The sequence below is a fragment of the Notamacropus eugenii genome, chromosome 1 (genome assembly GCF_028372415.1).
Source record: "Notamacropus eugenii isolate mMacEug1 chromosome 1, mMacEug1.pri_v2, whole genome shotgun sequence".
Lineage (NCBI taxonomy): Eukaryota > Metazoa > Chordata > Mammalia > Diprotodontia > Macropodidae > Notamacropus > Notamacropus eugenii.
In genome coordinates this window covers 281,151,646-281,174,745 of record NC_092872.1, presented here as the reverse complement: position 1 = coordinate 281,174,745, position 23,100 = coordinate 281,151,646, and the positions used below count along the sequence as shown (strand labels likewise).

At 46.1% G+C, this 23,100-nt stretch overlaps 1 protein-coding gene across 5 annotated transcripts in view; it reads left to right on the top strand.

Annotated features, from left to right (window-relative positions):
• The window catches only part of FAM53B (family with sequence similarity 53 member B), a 158,177-nt gene that overhangs the window by 65,045 nt on the left and 70,032 nt on the right, over nt 1–23,100 (top strand). For 4 of the 5 annotated variants that reach the window (XM_072629000.1, XM_072628998.1, XM_072628997.1 and 1 more), the window contains exon 2: nt 21,622–21,856. In XM_072629000.1, coding sequence (XP_072485101.1) covers nt 21,776–21,856 — 81 coding nt within the window. In that variant the 5' untranslated portion in view covers nt 21,622–21,775. Of the gene's footprint in view, nt 1–950; nt 16,297–21,621; nt 21,857–23,100 lie in introns of those variants that run through there. The other variant, XM_072629001.1, reaches the window with a different exon arrangement.

Here is a 23,100-nt window from a genome sequence, read left to right as displayed (position 1 = left end):
GTTCCCCAAGCAGCTTCTAATTCCAGAAGAGTTCGGCTGCCCCTGGTGCTTAGGCCATAGCGGCAGGGCCCAGAGGAAGGCCTGGTGCTCTTGCACTGTAGCTAGTGACTTCTTGATCACCGAAAAGGTTGGGTACAGTCCCAGCCTTTCAGCTTTCTCCTAAGCCTGGAAGAGTGACATTTATTTGGTGAGTTAGCCAAGTCTGAAAAGGGCACCAATTCAGATGTCTTTGTTTGAGCATGCCGTAAGTTTCTTTCCGAATAGGATTGGTTGTGGCTCTCTTAGTCACTGCTCATACCCTGGATGGGCACTGTTTTCCCACAGTCTGAGAAAACAGTAAAATTCGGTGAGGCCTATTGTGGGTCAGCAGAGCCAAGGAGATGAACGCCCTCAGCCCGGATGCCTGGAAGTTCAGGTGCCAGATTGGATAGAGAAGTTAAAATGGTTAATCATCTGTAGAATACCCCAGCATGAGGTGTGTCCATTTAAAAAATGCCATCAGATGGAGTTTACTAGAAAATGTCTGACTTGAGGGCGTGGTTCCATCCATGCCCTGATGACTGACTGAGTGCAGGACGTCCATCTGGGGCCACAATGTGGTGCCCTAGGCTGGAGATAGGACACTGTGCAGCATCGTTGTGGTGCTTGGGCTTGGCCAGATAAACGTGAAGGAGCCTCATCCACCCTTCAGGGAAGGAAATCCCCTCCAGACTCATGAGTTCATTAGGGAGTAGAGCCATGAGTCAGGAGACTTTGGTTCTAGTTCTACTAGTAGAAAAACCACTGAAACCTGGGTTCAAATCATAGCTCTTCTGGAAGGAAGGAAGGAAGGAAGGAAGGAAGGAAGGAAGGAAGGAAGGAAGGAAGGAAGGAAGGAAGGAAGGAAGGAAGGAAGGAAGGAAGGAAGGAGGGAGGGAGGGAGGGAGGGAGGGAGGGAGGAAGGAAGGAAGGAAGGAAGGAAGGAAGGAAGGAAGGAAGGGAGGAAGGAAGGAGGGAAGGAAGCAACGAAAGAAGGAAGAGAGGAAAACACAAATTTATTAAGTACCTGCTATGTTCCAGGCACCATGCTAGGCACTTTACAGATATCTCATTTGATCCTCCTAACAACCCCAAGAGCTATGTGCTATTATTATCCCCATCTGTAGATGAGAAAACTGAGGTGGACAGAAATTAAGTGACTTGCCTTGGTTCACATAGCTAGTAAGTGTCTGAGGCAAGATTTGAACTCCAGTCTTCCCGGCTGCAGACCTAGCTCTCCATCTGTTGCACCAAACTCATTCATCAGCTGGGTAGCCTTGGGAAATTCTCTCAGCCTCAATGAGCCTTGCTTTTTCTATCCATGAAACGGTTGGTTTAGGTCAGGCATTCTTAATCTGGGGTCCATGGATAGATTTCAGGGCAGTCTGTTAACTTGCATGGGCAAAAAATTACATCCCTATTTTCACTAATATCGAACTGAAACCTAGCATTTCCTTCAGGTTTTTTTTTTTTTTTTTGAGAAATGATCCAGGATCTTCACCAGAATGCCTGCCAGAGGGGCCTTGACACATAAAGAGGCTAAGAACTCCTGCTTAGAAGATCCTTAGGTTCTTTCTTGCCCCAATATTCTGTACTACTCAGTACCAAGTGAAAACTCTTACCAAGTTTCATTGCTGTGAATTGTTTCCAAGTCTCATTGGTGACTGGCAAGCACCTTCTGGTCTCGTGTCTGACAAGGGCAGAAGCAGAAAATGAAATCTCAGGACTGCTGGACAGAGTATGGTAGCACAGAGATGTCAAACTCTGGACCAGGCCAGTTCTAGTCTTTCAGGGCAGTGAGGCTTGGACCAGCTACCACTGTCACATCTGGCTCTTGGTGTGATCAAGAAACCACATTTGTCAGTGCTGTCTAGTGACTGTTACCCTGGTGGTGAAGTGAGGCATGCTGGGACATGGTTTCTGTAGCATCGAGAAGAGTTAAGAATAAGAGTGACAGTGGCCAATAAAACCTGTGCTGTGTGGCACCTGGAAGCAAGGCAGAAGATGCTTGTCTAGCTCAGCCGTGGAAGGCTGGGAAGGTGAGCACAGGAGGCAGAAGGGCTGGCTCGGTTCAGAGTCTAGCTGTCCAGTGGCCCCTAGAGTAGGATGTCAACCTGAGGAGTACCAGGCTCAATGACTTGCTGCAAACCCAAGCATGGTCCTCAAGGGCCCCTACTTCATCCATGTGTATAGTGTCACTATTAGTCATAGCCCCTCTCTGGCTCAGAAGGGCTGCTGGGGTCAAGTGATTCCTTCCCCTGTGGTTAACCTGGTGAGCTGGCTGTCCAGACTTAGCTAGGCTGGTCCTATGAGACCTAGACATTTGGGGCCTTCACTCAGGCTCAGACTTGCCTCTTGAACTCCAGTGGTCTGGTATGCCTTGGAAGATCCAAGGTCATCTCCATGCTGAGGCACTAAAGGAAGAGGCTTTGTCAGTCCTCTTATGGCCACCCTTTTGACTGGATCCCAGGACACTCAGCACCCTTAACAAACTGATCTTTGAATGCAAAGGACAGTATTATATACATACACACACATACATAATTGAAGGGTTGAAAGATTGAGAAAGGGATCTATATATAGACAGACACATGTCCAGTTCCCAGTGGTGCTGGGTAACCAAATTGATGATTTGCTTCTCTGGGATGACCTGAGGCCTACACCAGCTGGAGCTCACTATCTAATTGGGCTGTGAGTCAGCACACCAGAGGAGTCTGGCCAGGAGCCAGCCACAAAGGGAACTGAGAGATATGCGTATCTGAGTCACAGGGGCCAAGTACAAGTAGAAGCCATGTATAAATTACCTTTCTGTTATGTGCTGGTGAATCGTTTTGGGTGCCTGCCTCACCTCTTAATATGGAGAATTAGGAATTGAGAGTGTGTGTGTGTGTGTGTGTGTGTGTGTGTGTGTGTGTGTGCGATCGGACTTTTAGTACCCTGTTTCAGGACTCTGAGATGACTCTTAGTTTTCCAAATACTTTCTTTTTATTCCCGGGTCTGAGATTGGGTTGGGCACATTTGGAAAGCCAGAGCAATTTTGGGGAGGGAAGACATGCTTCCATTCTGGCTTCTTTCTCCCCATCTGCTATGACCCCCACCAAAACAGGCAACCTTGGATTATTAGTAGTGCTAAAACCCTGGAGACTTAATTCAATTCCTGTTTATCAAGTGTCACCTTAATAGCCAGGCATGTGTGATTACCTCCAATCCCTCCCCTTCTTCCAACTGTGTCTAGTCATTAGCTGTGGTGACAGGCATGCCTTATCTCAAGTGGGTTCTCTTTTTGTTGGGCAGAATGTAGGTCTAGTAGCCACAGAGCAGCTGATCTAGGATGAACTAATTCTGTTTCACTGATAAGGGCCTTCCTGAGTATCTGTAATGCTCTTGGTTGTGATGGTGACCAAAGCAGGAGAACTCCTTTGTGCTACAGGGCCTTTGGGAGGAGGTCTCTGAACTTGAGAGGAGTCAGTCATGTGACATGGTGTGACAGTGTGCAGTGTGGTGGTCTGTAAAGCTGGTGGGCTACCTCGAGGCCATGTCATGTGGAGGACACAAGACCCTTCTGTCCTCCACTGGCTCTCAACGTCTGTCCAAGCTCATGCTCATTGCTCCCATGACGCTATCCATCCACCTCATCCTCTGCTGTTCCCTTCTCCTTTTGCCATCATTCTTTACCAGTATCAGGGTCTTTTCCAATGAGTCCCATCTTTTCGTTATGTGGCCAAAGGATTTAAACTTCAGCTTCAGTATATGTCCTTCCAGTGAAACATCTGAGTTAATTTCTTTAAGTATCGACTGATTGGATCTCCTTTGACTTTCAAAGCATTAGGAAATATGGATTCTGCTGCGCTCAGCTTTCCTCACAGTCCAGCTCTCATAGCCGTTGTACGTTGCTACTGGAAAAACCATAGCTGGGATTATGAAGACCTTTGTTGGGAAGGTGATGTATTGGCTTTTTTAGTCTGCTGTCCAGATTTGTCCTAGCTTTCCTTCCAAGGAGCAAATGTCTTTAATTTCATGGCTGCAGTCTCCATCTGCAGTGATCTTTGAGCCTAAGAATATAAAATGTAAAATTGTAAATCTTGACTATATTCAGCTTTCAACAAATCCAACACATAAGTTCTAAAGCTGTCCCACTGAAATATGTCTCTTGGGCTTTGTCTTCTGTTTGTGCTTCTTTTATGGAAATAGATTCAACCTCACCCCTGTGTGGTCTAGTAAAAAATGCGTGGGATTTTGTAGTGCCTGAGGACCTGGGTTCAGATTCTGCTTCTGTCATAGCCTGTGTGGCACTGGTCCTCAGTTTTCTCCTCTGTGAAAGGAAGGAATTGGAGTAGGTGGCTTGGGAGACCCCATCAGTTCATTTGTTCAATTGGGTCCTATTCTTAGGTCATGCTGTCCATGGGGCTTTCTTGGCAAAGGTGCTAGAATGGTTTGCCATTGATTGCTCCAGAAGATTGAAGCAAACAGAGGTTAAGGGACTTGCCCAAGGTTGCACAGCTAGTGTCTGAGGCTGGATTTGTATGTGAGTATTCCTGCCTCAAGGCCCAGGGCTCTATCCATTGAGCCACCTAGCTGCCTCTTATGCTCTAGATTTTGTTCATAAGTTCGTAGGATTTGGAGCTGGGTCAGACCTTTGAGATCAACTGATAACTGGATTTTAGTATAGATGAGGAAGCTGAGGCAAAAAAAGTAACCTGGCTCACCCAGGGCCACGTAGGTGGTTAGTGACTGGGTCAGAATTTGAACCCATGTCCTGGTGATTTCAGATAGGCCTCATCTGTCCTCCTAGATGATGAGCTTCCTAGGTTCAGGGCATGTGGAAGAGTGGGCAGAACACTGTAGTTGAGTCAGGTTTGAGACTTCCCTCTGGAACTTAGTAGCTGCATGACTTAGGGAAGCCTCAACTTCCTCATCTGGGAGATGGGGCTAACAGTATTCTAGTATCTTCCGTACAGTTTGTTGTCACGAAGCTCCAAGGAGGTCACATTTGGAGACATTTTGGTGGGTTGTGTGGAAAGGTCAGTTATTGTCAACTGCTCTTATCCATCTGTTGGTCAGTCGATCACCAAGCATTTGCTGAATGCCTCCTGGTGGCATTGTGCTAAGCAAATGCAAATGAGATGCAAACACGAGAGTGAGTCGGTCCAGTCCTGTTCTCTACCAGCAGATAGGAGGTAGATGCTGTGAGTATGATGGTGAGTTCATGTAAGCAGGAGCTGGTCTGAATGAATGATTTTGCTGCTGGTACAAGGGAGAGGGCTGCTGTTTGGCGGTCAGCTACAGATCTGGGTGCTGGGTCTGGAGTCAGGAAGACCTGAGTTCAAATCCAACCTCAGATACTTCCTCACTGTGGGGCAAGTCACTTCATGCCTGTTTGCCTCAGTTTCCTCATCTGTAAAGTGGAGATCATGGCAGCACTGATGTCCCTGGGTTGAGATCATCTTTATAAAGTTCTGAGCTCAGTGCCTGGCATGTAGTAGGGGCCTTCCCTGCCAATGGGCCCATCTCATTAATTGCTACTGTGTTCAGCCTGTAGGAAAGAGCCAGTGTAAAGGAGGGCAGCATGTGCCCTGTTTTTCTTAAGAAGCAGGGCCCAGCCTCCTTATTTTATAGCTGAGGAAACTGAGGCTTGGTCAGATTTACGCCCTGTCCTCAAGGCAAACACTTTCGAGGACCTGGGAACATGGAGGCAAGCAGCAGGATCCCCGGAGGAGAGTCAGAATCAGTTAAAGGAACATGGGGTACCCACTTGGGAGAAGAGAAGGCTTTGGGGTCTTCAGGCCTGCAGTTGACCCCGGGGCGGGGGTAGGAGGTTCAGAGAGGCAGATCCCGGTGCATGTAGCTGTTCAAATGGGGATTGGGCTGCCTCAAAAGGCAGTGAATTCCTTGTCATTTGAAGTATTCAAATGAAACTTGGATGATAAGTAGTATCTGGAATTGTATAGCAGGTATTCAATATCATAGCAGACTCAAGAGGGAGAGAATGTAGAGGATAAAGTCCAGAAGGGTTGACTCCTGCTTTCACCTCTGACTCCTCAGTATGAGTGCTGGGCAGGCCACTCAGCCTCTCCAGACTCCAGGGCATTTTCCAGGCAATCAGCAAGCATTTATTAAGCATCTACTGTGTGTACAAAGAAAGGCAAAAACGGATTCTGTCCTTGAGGAGATCCTGGTCTACTTGGGGAGATGACATATACGTAAGTAGATTCCTCCCAGGGTCAGACAGGACCTTCTCAAGTAACTGCTAGCAGCTGGAGGAACAGGACTTAACCTATGAAGAAGAGACAGATGCTTTTGACCTGGGTAGGTGAAGGGGCTCCCATGGGAACCCTAAAGGCTTTATGTGTTTCTGTTCTGGTGCAGATTACACAGATGGCCTCCAAGCTCCCTCTCACACCCCTAAAATTCTGAGATTCTGGTGGCTGTGCTGGGATGAGACGCCTGCACCCAGACTTCCCATCATGTCTTTATGCTCTGTTCTTATCTGTTTAGGTTTTAAATGATGGTATTATTAAGTTTTATTTACTGGGAAATGCCTCCCCAGAGTCTAGGCCGCCGTCTGCTTAGATTCGATGGCCTAACACTGACCACAACTTCCTTCCCAAGGCCCAGGCTGCCAGCCTCATTATCCTTTGGATTCCCAAACTGCCTTTCTTTATCTTTACTCGCTTGCCCCCTTTTGGAACAGTAAGTTCTAGCCATGGAACATGGGAGACATTTCTATCAAAAGAAAGTTCTTGATGATGATGAAATGAGGCAGATTTTCTCTGCTTGGTCTGGACCTACCAGAATCTCCCACCATCTTCCACTATGTACTTACTGTGCTTCACTGAGATTCAGTTTCCTTATCTGTAGAGTGGGGATAAAAACGTCTTTCTTCATGTACCTCACTGAGTTATTATATGCAGGTTGTTAAATACAGGGTTATTATGAGGTGACCTGTATTTAAGTGATAGCAAGGGTCTAGGAAGATTCTTTGCCACACAGCAAAATGGAGTAACTGAGATTCCTGTTAAGGCACAAATGTTTCACTCAAGACCTGGAGAACTGCTGGGATCAAGGGATGGAAGAAGCCTTAGAAATGATGTAAATTGGCCCCTCTTCATTTAAAGACATCAAAAGGCAGATAGTGACTCTGAGTGCCGGACAGCCTCTTTCCCTAGCAAGAGGAATTCATTCTCAATGATAGAGCATTTTGCTAAGCTACGTTAGTAAAGGCCAGTAATGCTATTGTTAACCCTGTAGCTATTTCCTGGACTCCTGTCCTCCTCCAAGGTGATGTGGAAGGATTTCTGGATTATTTGAGTCTTGGCCAGGGGAGCAAAGCATCCCAGGCCTCTTGGACCGGACAGGCTTCAGGTACAGGGCTGGTGATGTCCAGTGGTGTCTGTGGCCAAGCTGAGCATGGAGAGATGCATTATGGGATGGGGAGGGGTGAGCGACTTGGGGTGGGAGATGAAAGTGCTGAAGTGTGAAGGGTTGTTATTGTCTCATGTTCCTGAGGCCAGTGGTTCAGTGGGTGAGATCAGCCAAAGCAGAAACACCCAGTCACTACCAGAGGACTCTTGGGTCAGTTGCTTTTCATTGATAAACGAGCTTTTGACAAGTCATGCATGAAGTTGGCATTGGTTTCAAGAAACAACATGGCCCATCTCTGTCTTCATGGTCAGATTTATTTTGGCTTCATGTCCCAGTACTCGGTGGCCTCGAATGTCATTGAAAAATGTCATTTTCCTCCCCTTGCAGTGTTATTTGCTTAGAAAAACAACCCTTGGTTATTGTGGAAAAGGTCCTGGAGAATAGTCTTAATTTTAGCTCATGAGCTAACTTTTCTTTCTCTTCTTTCTCCTATGTGAGTTTGGGTCAGTTTACTTAGTGTCGGAAAAACAAATCTAGTTGACTAGATCATTGACTGACCTATGTAGAAGAAGTCAGTCTTCCCCAAAGAAACTTGAAATGCTAACCTAGCTGTCCTTTTGTGAGGCATTGATGAGGCCTGGGAGTGTGGATGGATCAAGGCAGATGCCTCCCTCCCTGCTATTGAAAAACAACTCAGAGAGCATGTCCAGCTGCTGATTCACTTCAAAACACAAATGCATCATAGCTAAGTCAGTAACACCACCTTGGGGTGTGTGTGTGTGTGTGTGTGTGTATGTATGTGTGTGTGCACACGCACTGTATCCATCTTCATGCTTATGGACCGTGAGCTCTTGGAGGCCAGTCAGAGAGTGTGTGTCATCCCAACTTTGTATCTCAGTAAGATTACAGAATTTAAAGCTGCAGGGGACCCTAGAGGCTGCCTAGTCCACTCTCCTCCCTGCACAGATGAGAAAACTGAGGTCTGGGGGTGGAGGGAGGGTGAGTGACTCAGCCAAAGGCATGGAGGTGAGGGGAGCTGAGCTTGGAATTCTCTGGTTTCAAGGTCCTACTCTCTCCCCTCTATCAACTACTTAACAAATGTTTATTATATTTGTGTCTCTTTGTTCCAGGACCTCTGGGGCCTGGGATGGTCTTCTCCAATTCCTTTCCCTCTTACAAACCCTCTGGTCCTTCAAGGCCTGATGCACAAACCACCCTGTCCAGCCTTCTTCCTTAGCACTCCCTTCTCTCCCCCAACTGAAGTTTCTTACAGTCCTCTGCCTGAATTCTGTGCACTTTCTTCACTGTTCACTGTGTCCCAGTCGTTTGCATGCTTGTCCTCCCTGAGATATTGTGATCTCCTTGAGGGTGAGGTTTGTGTCTGGTTGTTCTTTGTGTCATCAGCATTGTGTAAACAGCAGGTGTTTAATAATCATTTGATGAATTGAGTCAGAATTGACAGACCAACTTGTATGCCCCTTACAACGAGACTAGTTGGTTGGTTGTTGTCCTTTGTGTTCTAGGAGGACCAAACTATCATCATGATCCCAGGGTCAAGGTACCAGTTGTCCAACTGTGGCTGATCAGATCAATCCGAGTTCAGGAAGACTCATCTTCATGAGTTCAGTCTGGCCTCAGTCACTTACTAGCTGTGTGACCTTGGGCAAGTCACTTGACTCTGCCTCAGTTTTCTCATCTGTAAAATGAATTGGAGAAGGAAATGGAAAACCACTCCACTATCTTTGCCAAGAGAATCCCACATGGGATCAGGAAGAGTTGGGCACAACTGAAAACACCTATAAATGTCCTAGAAGCACAGATTATCAGAGCTGAAAGGCACTGGAGAGATTCATTTTATAAAGGAGGAAACTGAGGCCCAGAAATGGAAATGGACTTGTCTAAAGCCATGCAGTCTACTTATGACAGAGTCAGGACTGTAATCATGATGATAGTGATGATAATAACTCACATTTATCTAATACCTGGTGGTTTTCAGAGTGATAGCCTTTCCACCAATCTGGAACTCTGGTAAACCCATAGTTTATAATTTATTTAGAGAATAAACCTACACCATCAACAATCATTGACCAATGCCTATTGTTTATCCATATCTGGATTCAATTAGAGAAGAGAAGCCAATTTATTATGATGCGATTGAAGCTGTTTAGAAGAACTCAGGGAACCCAAAGCAAGGGCATGATTGTGGAGAGTGGACTTGGTCAGGGAAGGCTTCCTAAAGGCTTTGCTCTTGTAGAAAATGGTGCTGTGTGTGCAGAGAAGATGGATCCATGTCCCAGGTAAAGAGAATGGCAGGAGCCAAGCCATAAGACATAAGAGAAGGAAGCAGTTCTCCCTCTTTTTCTGAGAACTTGGAACCAACAAGGGGAAATTCTATTCTAAATCTAACGAGGAACAACTAGTTTCTGGGGTGGAAAAGCCTGACATGAATCCTTGATTTGAGGAAGGAGAGCATTCTTATTATATTCAGTCATTCTTTTTTTCAGTCATTCCTCAAATAATTCTCTTGATTTCTATATTTTTTTTTCTATGACAAAAAAGTATAGGTTTGAGTATTTTGGTACCTTTGGGCCCTTTCATTCTGTCCTTGGACTCCATGTACCCATTAGTGATGTGGCTAGGATGCTCAGTGTGTATAGCTTCAGCCAGACTGTTTTCTAGATCATTTGGGCCAGTTCACAGCTCCACCCGCAGGATGTCAGGTGATCCATTTCCCGCAGCCCTTCCAACATGGGTCATTTTTGTCTTTTGTCATCTTTGCCAATGTGACATGTGTAAGGTAACACCTCACACTCTTCTTGTTCACGATTGAAAACATTCCTTTACGTGATTTTTCATACTCTCCATTTGTCCTTATCTCTTAGGAAATGGCTCTTGTTCTTGGATACTTATCTGCGTAAATATCTTACATAAATCTTGAATATCAAGTCTTTATCAGCAAGAGCTGATGGGGAAGATTTTTTCTCTTCTTATTCTAGCTGAATTGATTTTGTTTGTGCAAAATCTTTTTAGTTTTATCCATCAGGAATTGCCTTTTATCTTTTATGATCAACAGTAAGGTTTTTAGGACTCTAGAGCAGGCTCCAATCTGCATTGACAGAGTGTGTTTCCTTACTGGGAGTTCCCCATACAAATGAAATCATAGGTCCATTTTGAAAACAAAACAATTCTTTGTTTGAACCAACAAAATTGTTTGTTTAATAATTCCCTCCCTAACTCTAGTTATGAAAGACACCTCCTCCCATTGTCCTCTGATTTTTAAAAAAGCTGTGACCTTTTATCTGGAGGTTGTGGATCCATTTGGGAATTATTCTTGCATATAATTTAAGATGTTCCTCAACCTAATTTCTGCCAAATTTCCTATTTTCCCAGTAGTTGTTGTTGGATGGGGAATCTTTGCCTTAGGAATTTGTTCTTGAGTTCTTTGAACATAAGACTCCTCTGATTGCTCCTAGGCATGGCTTACCAAGTCATTTCTATCGACCACCTTGCCTGTTCTTTGAACTAATGCATTATAAAATAGTCTGAGATCCGGTAAGGATAGCCCCCTTCAATCCTGCTTTTTTTTTCTTTTGGAGACTTATGTCTTCCCAGGCATAAAGTCTTCCCAGCAGCCACTCTTGGGCGTGAGCCCAGTACTTAAACTTAATCTCTTTTTCCAGTTTGGGCCAGCTCACCCATGCTTAAGCAGCCTGTTGGGCCTCCATTCCTAGAGGCTCATAAGACCGCACCTAGTGTAAGCACCCAACATCTTCAGTTCTATTGCAGCTCAAAACTCCCATACTCAAGCCAGCCACTGACCTCAACCTTTCCTGAGAGAGACTACATGTGTGGCCATCATATCTGACTTTATTTAAAAAACAAAACATTATTTACTTTATGATGCTTGTCCTTTTATGCCTTAAGATAAATTTTGTTATTATTTTGTTTAGGTTGATAAAATAACCCCCTAGAAGTTTGACATAATATTCATAATAACATTTATGTAGCATTTAAAGGTTTGCAAAGTGTTTTACAAATATTATGTCATTTTTATCCTCATGACAACCCTGGGACATAGGTGGTATTATTATCCTTATTTTACAGTTGAGGAAACTGAGGCTGACAGAAATGAAATGATTTGACCAGGGTCACATAGCTAGTAAGTGTCTGAGGCAGGATTTGAACTCAGGTTTTCTTGACTCCATGTTCCATATTCTATCCACTGTGCCACCTCGCTGTCACCACTAACAGCATTATATTCACGACTCTGTGTGAAGCTTGAAGGGACGTACAAAAAAATGGAGGACAGTGTGGCACCGAATCTAATTTACCAGGGTAATGTTATTGTTTTATTGATGGTGGCATAGTCTAACCATAAACGATGAATATTTTCCCAATTATTTAATTATTTCTGTAGAGAATATCTTGTAGAGATAGCCAAGTGGAGATAGTGTTGGACCTTTAGGAAGATCTGAGTTCAAGCCCTGCTTCATGTTTACAAACTGTGTGACTCTGAGGAGTCACTTTACCTCAGTAACAATAATACTTAGCTCACAGAGATGTTTAAAGGTCCAGATGAGATGACATATGAATAGTCCCTTTAAACCTGAAAGGCTACATAAATTCTAGATTATTTTTATTATGGTTATCAATCATAAATCCTAAGTGTGTCTTGGAAGGTTAATTCACAGATATTTATTAGAATTTGAAGGGTTTTTTTATAATGGAATTTATTTTTCTGTTTTTGAGGGCAAAGACTTTTGACCCTTTTGATGTCCCTGGCCCTTAGCACAGGGCCTGGCACATAGTAGGTGCTTAGTAAATGTTGATTGATTTTATCTCTTCCTGGTTTTTTTGTTATTGTTGTTATTGGTTTTGACTGATAGTTTTTTCCGGGCTTGACATCCTGCTATTTTACTGAAGTTTTTGTTTTAAGTAATTGTTTTTAATCACAGAATCTCTGGGATTATCTAAGTAAACCTTCACATTTTCTGAATGGAGAAATAATTTTGCCTTCTCTTTGCATGTTCTTATTCTGAGGAGTTTCGTTCATGAATGTATTTTATGGATCCACTTGGGTTTTTGTTCATGAATAGATTTTGTGGGTTCAATTGGGTTATGAATGTAATTTCCCTAGTCTCCTGTACTATGGGAAGCCTAGAATCTTAGGATCCTGAATAAGGAGATGGCAAGGGCTTTGTTGATCTCTGAATTTGGCCTTCCCATTACAGATTGGGAAACTGAGGCACAATCGGACTTACCCCAGTCACATAGTGTGTCTTTCACAGCCAGGATTCTGAACCAGGAGCTGATTCCAGATCATGCTCTTCCCATTGCACATACATGAACATCCCACATTTCAAACTTTTCTGTCCTCTCTCTGATAAGTATCTGCCTCATTCAGAAACATTCCAGTTCTCAACAAAGCCCTTGGGTGGTTTTTACAGGTTAATAGTGTAGGTTGTAGGGATGATGGAAGCAGGCTGTCAGTGGCATTTATGGACAAGATGAGCATTTTTCTGCCTCAGTTGGCTGGAGTTCCAACTCCACAGCCATATTATGCAGTTACCGGTCTCCTGTCTAGACCATGGACCACTTTACCTCCATTCCAGGATCTGGCAGAAAGCTCCCTCATGAGCCCTGGGGTAGTTGTGAGCACCTGTAGTTCAGCAGAGGCACCAGTGACATGGCAGACACAGCCACGTGGGAGATTTGAATGACATTTGTGAATTGTTTGCAGGCTGCTTGTGTTTAAAAATGCCTAGAGGCTTTATAAAAATCCATCGCCAGAGTTGCTTAACTCCCTTTGCCTTTGTCTCTAGACTTGCTCAATCCATCAGGAATTGGTGACTTGGTCTGTGTCATGGGTCCAATTTCAGGTTTCACCTACACTCTTGATCTTTAGATATTCTGGAAGATTAGTGGGATATTGGGGGGCTTCAGAGGGTACAAGGTGGCCTGTATGGATCAGCCAGAAGGCAGCACCTTTCTCCTCAACATGAGGAAGACCTGCTGAACAATTGGCATTCTGGGTCCTTGATCTAAATCTCCCCAATTTGCAAAGGGAAAGCTGAAGGAAGTCTGGAGGGGATGGGATATGTTCAGGGTCACCCTTCTAAGGAGGTCTGAGGCTGACTTTTCCCATAAGTACAATGAATAAACGAATTCTCCAAAAAGATGGGTTTGTTTTTTTAAAATTTAATTTTTTTTTAAGTCTTTAGTAAAATCACCCTGGACTTTTTAGTTTGCCAAGGGCTTTTTCATACATTATCTCATTTGCAGTCCTTTGATTAGGAACTCATAGAAATGGGAGTTATTGTCAAAGAAATGGACCCTCCATGACATGACTTGCTCATGGTGGTAGAGCCTAGCTCAGTCTTCTTTCCACTGACCCATGATATACGCAAGGTCTGATTTACAGGAGGCATTGTTCTGGGCACTGATGCTGTTGATACCTGCCAGAGATCTATCATTGACCTAGACCCACAAAAATACTCCAAGAAGTTGGGGCTGTCACTCAGGAATAGGGAGGTGCCTTCTTCCCAGTAGCCCTAGGAGGCTTCCTGGGAGAGGTCTGGCTCCAGAGCCTGGTGAATAATGGAAGGAAGGGGGGGGCAGGCATTCCAGCTCTAGGGTGTGGCTTGTGAGAAGGCTTTCTGGCATAGGTGGGCGAATTGAGGAAGGAGACAGTGTGTATTGTTGCCTAATGTTGTCTAGGTAGGATGGCCAGAAAGCATAAACTAAGAAGTCAAGACAGTAATGAGGCACATTGCATTGCAGCCCAAAGGGATCTTAGGAGGTCATCTGGTCCAACTGAGTCCCAAGAAAGGGAAAACACTTGCCCAGGTTTCACAGTTGGTACTGGCACAGCCAGGAATCCAACTCAGGTCTTCTGATTGCAAGTCCAAGGCATTGTCCATGGCACCATGTGCCTGGAATGGCTTAGAATTCTGATACTGATGCCCTGCATCACTGTGCCCCCTCACTACCCTAAACAAACAAGGGGCGATGCCATTCCGAGGCTTGCTTGTCATCTAGTTCCATTCTTCAGATGTCTTGGAGAACTTGCTGTTTCTTGGGTGATGGCAGGATTGGTTTGGGGGCCTGGTTGTAAAGGGCCGGGACATGCATTAGCACTCCAGCTGCAATGGCTGGTGGGGAAAGTTGGACTTTTAGTGAAGGTGAATCATGGACTGGCAAGCCTTGAAAATCAGAGCCAAAGAGGACCTGAGGTCCAGACACTCAGGGACAAACATGGCAAATGATGAGTCCCCCAAACCTCAACTTGGGCAGCTCATTCATTTCTAGTCATGTTGCTCCTAGTTTTGCCAAAATCCTCATTTCTCCCCCCCTTCCCTCCTCCCTGGAAGTTTAGACTCTGCCTCTAGGTGCTCTGCTCCAATAGGTGAGCTTTGGCATGATCCTGGTCTGATTCCCAGCCCTCCCTCCACCAGCTTCCTTCTCTGACTCCTGTTTGTGGCAAGCCTTCCCTCACTCTGAGGGCAGAGCCTGCCTTACTCTCTGGCATTTTTTTTTTTACCTCTATTGCTTAACATGGAGCCTGGTGCAGAGTAAGCCTTATTCAGTGCTTTCTCTAAACAAGCACCCGCTGTGGGTGAGTTGTGTGTGACAGTTTTGGTGTCTGTGAACATGGCAGGGAGCTCGGTCCTGTGAGCTGGCCCCTTTCTCTCCTCCCCTGGCAGCCGTGAGTGCAGGGCTCGTTGGTTTTGTCGTTGTGGTTAGAATTATTGCTGTTAGTATTTTGACTTGGTTTTTCTCTGGACTATTGTGTAGAGCTCAGAGAAAACAGGGCCCAGGACAAGTCATTTTGCCAACATGTTTGCTGGTGGATGGTCGATAGCTCTTCTTACTGAGCCCACATTTGGGATGTAGGCTCAGCTTCTGCAGACTCCGGGGACACCCCCAGCAGCAGACAGGACCACAGGGTGAAGGGCTTCCTGTTCCCACCTTCCATGGAGTTTGGAGTTCGGAGTGTTTGCAATGGTGTAATCTAATAAAAACAGTTCTTGACTTTGTGTGGGTTGGTGGGCAGATGAGCTTTACATCTTTCTTGTGTAGCCATATTTTTTTCCCTGGTATGATGATGACTGCTTTCTATGCCAGAGCCTGGGGCATTCTCTCCCATCCCCACCCCCCCAGAGAGCAGTCAGCCTCTTCTGAGGGTGGGCCCACAATACAACATCCAAGGGGACAGCAGGACCAAAGAAGAACCCAGGGGCTTGATGGTGCCCACTCCTCTTCTCAGCCTCTGAAACCTTTGTTCCTGGACTACCCTTTCTGTTCCTCTGGGCCCTTCTTTCTCCTTCATGCACAGAACTAGAGACTTGTCTGTGGCCACGGCCTTCTCAGCATTTTCTTCTATCACCTAACCAGAACTGTACACAGAAAAGAGCTGAGACCCATCTGTCCAGAGAAGTGGCTTGGCTGAGGCCTGGAGCACAGCTCCACCTTCCTTCCCAGCTGGGGCTTAACCAGGAAGCCTCGATGGCCACATCCATCACACACAACCCAGTCGGGGTCACATGGAATGAGCAGGATGGTATCCTTCCTCCAGAGATAACCATGTGATTTCTCTGGGATTGGCCCAGGAGGCTGAGAGATGGAGACCTGGGAAAAGTCTGGGACTGGGCCAGGGAATCATCCAAATGCCAGCACTGTACAGCCAACCATTGTACTCATGCCCAGCCCCAGGCTTTCTGCTGTAAGCCTTGGGGTTGGTGCAAGGGACAGGATCAGGGACCCCCCTGCCCAGCATGGTAGTCTGCATTATCTGTACTTTGACTTAGAAAAGACCTCAGGGCCATCTCCCTCAACCCTGTCATTTTACAGATGAGGAAACAGAGGCCCATAGAGGTGACGTGACTTGCCCTGGATCATTCCAGTAGGAGATCAGAGGTGAGATTTGAACCCTATAATCTTTCTGCTTTCCTATGAAAAGGATATGGTTCAAGAGGTTAAGTAGTTATGACTAGTCAGGCCAACCTTTATTAAGCACCCACTATGTGTTAAGTGTTGTGCTAAGGGGAGATGTAAAGAGAAGCAAGACAGTCCATGCTCTCAGGGAGTTCACAGCCTAATGAGGGAGCTGATGCCACTTCCCAGAGCTGTGGATCAATTGGAAATGACCAATAGAGAGGAAGGCACTGTGATCAAGGGGGATTAGGAAAGGCAGGATTTTAGCTGAGCCTTAGAGGAAGCCAGTGAAGTGAAGAGATGGATGAGAAGAGAGGGCATCCCAAGCATGGGAAACTGCCAGTGCAAATGCCTGAGAGTGGGAGATTGGATTATCTAGGGCAAAGACTAGGCAGGAGGCCAGTGGCCCTGCATCCCAGAACACATGTCAGGGAGTCTGGAAAGGAGTAAAAAGAAATGGGAAGATAGGAAGGGGCTAGGTTCTTGAGTATCTGAAAACCTGTAAAGAGGATTTTACTTTTGAATCTGGAGGTGACCTCTGGATTGGTTTGTGGGAGGAAGTGTATCAAACCTGTGCTTTGGGAAGATAGTTTAATAGATGAGAAGAGAGGGGAGAACTGGGAAGCCTAGAGCCCCACCCACCCTAAGCTAAGGTCCAGGTGTGAGGAGAGGAGGGAGCGGGCAGATTGGAGAGGAGTGATGGAGGTGAAAATGAGACAAGTTGACGGCTCATAGGTGGTGAGGAAAGTAGGGGCAGGAGAGCGGAAGGAGACAAGGGGTGCCAGGAAGGGCTGTGGGCCAAGGGTCTGGGAGCAGGGAGGGGAAAGTGGGAAAAGGACCAACGTTGGGGTAAAGGTCAGGGATTCACATTGAGTGTAAGATGTTTGTGTTTGAAATGCCCACCAGGCAGCTGGCGAGGGGAGGTCAGGACTGGGCAAATTCATCCCAGAATCATCTGTGTAGAGATGATAGAGGAATTGGGGGAGCTGGTGAGAGCCCTAGGGGAAGGCTTGCAGAGGGAGAAGAGGCCAGCCTGGGGAGCCACTCAGTCCAGCCAGAGTACCCTTGCTCAGGCTGAGAAGGTGTTCACTGTTTGACACAGAGAGGGTGCTAGGCGCTGATGAAGGTGATGAGTATGTTCATTAGGTAACATTGCTGCTTAGGGAGCATCCTTCCCCTCAGAGAAAAGAATTTGGGTGTGTGAAGTCAACTACTCTTACTGCTTTGGCCTTCAGGGGAGGCTTTGCCCATGTTTATAATAAATTGATGAGAAGAGTGGCCATTTCTCTGCCTGTGGCTGGGGCAAGACCTGCCTTGCAGACCTACCTGTAAGAGTACAGCTAGCCCAAGATAGATAGATAGATAGATAAATTCCATTTAAAGCTAGGGTAGACACTACAAAATATTTGGAAGTCTACCTGCCAAAACAAACCCAGGGACTATAAGAACACAATTACAAACCACTTTTCACACAAATAAAGTCAGATCTAAATAAGTGGAAAAACATCAGTTGCTTATGGGTTGAGCCAATATAATAAAAATGACAATTCTATCTAAATTAATTTACTTATTCAGTGTCATACCAATCAAACTATCAGATAATTATTTTCTAGAGCTAGAAAAAATAATATCAGAATTCATCTGGAAGAACAAAAGGTCCAGAATATCAAGGGAACTAATGAAAAATGCTAGAGAATGTGGCCTAGCTCTACCAGATCTCAAATTGCATTATAAAGCAGCAATTATCAAAACCACTTGATACTGGCTAAGAAACAGAGGAGTAGACTAGTGGAATAGGATGGGTACTCAAGACACAATAGTCAGTGAATGTAGCAATCCACTGTTTGATAAACCCCAGGATCCCAGCTTCTGGGATAAGAACTCACTTTTCAACAAAAATTGTTGGGAAAACTGGATAACAGTGTGACAGAAACTGGGCATAAACTAATGCCTGACAGTGTGCACAAGAATAAAGTCCAAATTGGTACATGATCTAGGTATAAAGATTGATACTATAAACAAATTAGTGGAGCAAGGAATAGTGTGTCTATCAGATTTATGGAGAGTGGAGAAATTTTTGATTAAGCAAGAGACAGAAAACATTATGAAATGCAAAATGGATAATTTTGATTACATTAAATTGAAAAGTTTTTGCACAACCAAACCCAGTACAACCAAGATTAGGAGGGAAGTAGAAAACTAGGAAAGAATTTTTGCAATTAGTATCTGTGATGAAGGCCTCAGCTCTAAAATATATAGAGAACTGAGTGAAATGTACAAGAATACAAGCCATTCCCCAGTTGATAAATGGTCAAAGGATATGAATAGACAATTTTCAGAGGAAGAAATTAAAGCTATCTATAGTCATATGAAAAAATGCTCTAACTCACTATTGATATTGATGCAAATCAAAACAGCCCTGAGGTACCATAATCACACCTATCAGATTGGCTAAAATAAAACAGGAAGATGATAAATGTTGGAGAAGATGTGGGAGAGTTGAAACACTAATTCATTGTTGGTGGAGCTGTGAGCTGATCCAACCATTCTGGAGAGCAATTTGGAACTATGCACAAAGGGCTACAAAAATGTGCATACCCTTTGACCCAGAAATATAGCTCCTGGGACTCTATCCCAAAGAGATCATAGAAATGGGAAAGGGTCCCACATGTACAAAAATGTTTATAGCAGCACTCTTTGTGGTGGTCAAAAACTGGAAATCAAGGGGATGCCCATCAATTGGGGAATGGCTGAATACATTGTGGTTTACAAATGTAATGGAATACTATTGTGCTATAAGAAATGATGAACAGGAAGACTTCCGAGAATCCTGGAAAGACTTATATGAACTGATGCTGAGTGAAAGGAGCAGAACCACGAGAACTTTGAATATAGCAGCAACCACAGGGTGTGAGGATTTTTTCTGGTAGACTTAGAACTTCATTGCAATGCAAGGACTTAAAAAATTCCCAATGGTCTTTTAAGGCAAAATGCCTTCCACATCCAGAGAGAGAACTATGGAATTCGATTGCAGAATGAAGCAGGCCATTTTCTTTTGTATTATGTTTTGTTTTGTTTTATGATTTCTCCCATTCATCTTAATTCTTAATTCTTCCATGCAACATGACTAAGGTGAAAATGTATTTAATAGGAATGTGTGTGTAGAACCTATATAAAATTGTATGTCGTCTCAGGGAGGGAGTGGGGAGGTAGGAGAGAAGGAGGAGGGAGAGGGGGAGAAAATCTAAGATATGTGAAAGTGATTGTGGAACACTGAAAACAAATAAAATAATTTAAGAAACAAAGAAAACAAAACAAAAAAGTACAGCTAGAACAGGCTGGACCAGGCAGTGTGGTAGGAAAAAACTCTGATCCAGAGTCAGGAGAACTGGATTCAAATCCTACCTTTCTCTCTGAGACCTTGACTAAGTCCCCATACAGTTCCCCAATGGGTAGAGAGGAAATAACCTAGTTCAGTGGACTGGATGGGATGCCAGACTCAGAGGCAGAAAGACAGCTCCTAGCTGGGTGGCCCTGTTAGTCCAATCAGTTGCCTGTCTGAGCCTCAGTCTTCCTATCTGTAAGATGGGGGCTGGGCTCTGTGACTGCCAGAAGGGGCCCTTCCAACCTGAGATCCGGGGTCCTAGAACCTTCCTCTCTCTTGGCTTCAGTTTCCTCTGTAAAATGAGAAAGTGGTGTATGCTGATTTCTGTGTGCCTTTTAAACTCTAGCCCTGTGATGCTGGGGAGGGGAGGGACTGCAGGCATCCCATGCTCCCACATCTTCAGTTTGTTTGGAAACACATGAAGGTGGCCCATGGAGGGAGCCTAGTTGGTTCAGGGTCAAATATCTACTAAATAGCAAAGCTGAGATTTGAACCTAGGGCTCTCCTGACTCTAGGTCACTTCTTTCCCTATGTCCCCTCCCTCCACCGGAATAGTGACCATCATTGCTAGCCTCCACGCGGAGTCCCTGGTGTGAATTCAACCAGAAAGAAGGAGTGCTAGGAGGAGGTAGTGGAGGAGAAGGAGGAGGAGGAAGAGGAGGAGGAGGAGGAGGAGGAGGAGAGGGTTAGTTTGAGGACCTCCTTGGCTGGCACCTTTGGGGGCATCCTCCCTGCCCTGGTCAGTGGTGGCTCTTCTCCAAACGTGACATCAGCCCAGCAGGCTCCTCCGGCCTCCCTCCCTCCCTCCCGATTTCCCTTCCCCGATTCTGCACTTTGGATGAACCTGGTTTTTCAAGAACAGTAGAAGGTAATTTCCCCTGTTAGCCAGCTGGCCCACAATTGAACACTCTCAGTATCGCCCACTGTAAAGCCAGGACAAGTAAACAGGAAAATGATTTACATCTGCAGAACGCAAATAAATAAGTTTGCAGTTGGCTTTGACTCCTGGATTGGGGATTCTCAAACTCCCCCCCCCCCCAAGTTTGGCTTTAATGATTGATTAGGAGCTGCCTTTAATTTGGGAGAGGTGGCCAGTTTCTTTGTGCCTGCCCGAGCCTCCAAGTGGTTGAGAGGACTGGGATTAGAGGAATGACTTTGGAAAAGGTGCTTTTCAAATCAGACCCGACATCTGCAGTTGGGGCAGGGAGCAGAACAGAGAAGCTATTGGGAATAGAGAATTGGTCAGAAGATCCTGGGATGCAGAGCCGGACAGGGCCTTTGGCTGGGTCTGGGTAGGGCCTGGAGGGCCTCTGGGCTTGTGTGTGGATGAGCTCAGTGATCTCAAAGTCAGCTGGGCTTGGCTTGGTTCGGTTCTATGAGGATGAAAAAAACGCTATCCTGCTAGCTGGGGCAAAAATAGTGCAGAGTCCAGCCCCACCCCATCCATCTGTCTATCTGTCCTTGGCACAGAGAGCCCAGGACAGTGGGAATAGCTCTCGGGACCATGAATTGACTGAGAAGCTGTCACTGGGGCCCAGCCCCATCAGAGAGAGGGCGAACGTTCTGCCTCCATGGGATTGGCTCAGACTATACTGAGGCTGAATGTAGAGACCTGCTCAGAGTAGGGTGTAAGATGGTCTGGAATCCAGATCTTGGTGGATAGCCAAGGTGGAAATCATTCATGAGCTGGAGCTGCATGAATTCGGGTGCTGGTCCTGGACGTGACTCCCCACAGTGGAGTTGGGAGGTGGGGGTGCACCCAGCCTCCCCATCTTGTGGACCTTTGACTGTCCCCATCTGTCACAAGCTGTGTATGTCGGGGCTCTAAGATGTCACTTGTCTTTGAGCAGGGTCATTGGGCCTGGACTTTGGTATGGAACAGAAGTGATTAGCAGAGACCTCTCCTCCTTTTGTTGTTCCAGGTCACCGACCAAGCTTGGCCCACATCCCAGGCAACCACCCTGAGGGCTGACCGCCGGAGATCTGGTCGTGCTGACCCCCGCTGCCCCAGAAGATGCCCTGGCGCTAGAAAGTTGTTCTGGCCTGTGATGGATCCCAGTGCCTGACTGCATTGCCATGGCGATGATCCTGACCCGGCCCCTCGAAAACAAAGGTGCTGCTGACTCCATCACATGCAAACCTTTGCACCCTGAGCTGGTAAGAGTCTGGCCTAGGCCTGCAGGCCCCAGGAAGAGAGCAGGAGCCTGAGGGAGGGTTCTTGTCCAGGAAGCTCAGGAAGACCTTCCACACTGGGCCAGAGCATACACTTAGCAGAAGCTTGGGTAAACACTGGTGAGATGTAAACACCCGGGCTCAGATTAGAAATTGTTTGGCCAGTGAGGAGGAGGGTCAGTGGAAGCAAGTGAGATTCCGTCGCCAGCGAGATGGAGTCGGACATTCCTTTGTGTCTCAGCGCTGGGGAATGATGGATACGGATGGGAGGTGCAGGGGGGAGATGCCAGCAGACACGCAGGCCTCCAAGAGGAGATGGAGGCAGATGTTTGGGCCAGCTGCCGTCCAGAGAGGGCAGTCTTGGGAGGTGGTGGACCCCAGAGGGGGCCTTCCTGGGCTGGGACCAGACTATTGACCAGACTCAAGCTTCTTTCAGAGAAAGTCATGGGTTGCTAATGACCTGCCAAGTAGGGTCAGTAACTGACCTGCAAAAGGACTAGAAAAGCCTTGTGTTTGGATGGTTGGCCTAGGGTAGAGAGAGAGACCTGGCTTAGAGGCTGAGGTCCTGACTTCAAGTCAGCCCACCTGAGCTGTTTGCTTCTCAGAATTTTAAGGCTTGATCGGAGCTCAGAGGCCCAGAGAGGGAGAAAGCTTGCTTAAGATCACACATGTGGTAATGGACAGAGCCAGTATTCGAACCCAGGGTCTCTGACTCCAGATCTCAGCTGTTTGCTGTATCATGAGGGCTTTTGACTGGATGATAGGGTTTGGAGCTGAGAGGAAGGTTAGAGGTCATTTAAATTCACCCCTCTCTTTTTACAAATGAGGAAACTGAAGCACAAAGTGGTGGGGTTTGCTTCCACTATGGGGGAACCTCCCTCCCTTTCACACTGGCAGACTCTAACCCATGGTCTTGGGACCCATATCCCACACTCCCACACCAAGCCATCCCATCTTGTCCATGTTCTCTGGACAAGAACAGGCAGGGGTATGGGGGCAGGGAGGTGACCAAAAGGAAGAAGAAGAAACTCGCACCCAGGACAGCCCTGATCCCACCTCTGCAGGAATACTTTAGTCTCCTTCTGGCCTTGGTTTTAGAGGCTGCCCTGGAATTCTGCCTTTCTCCTTGGTGGGCTTTTTCCTTCTCAGTGTGAAATTGAAAGGGCATTTTTGAATTTTTTGGACCCTGGAAAGTGTGCTGGGTGTGGAGTCAGACGACCTGGGTTCAG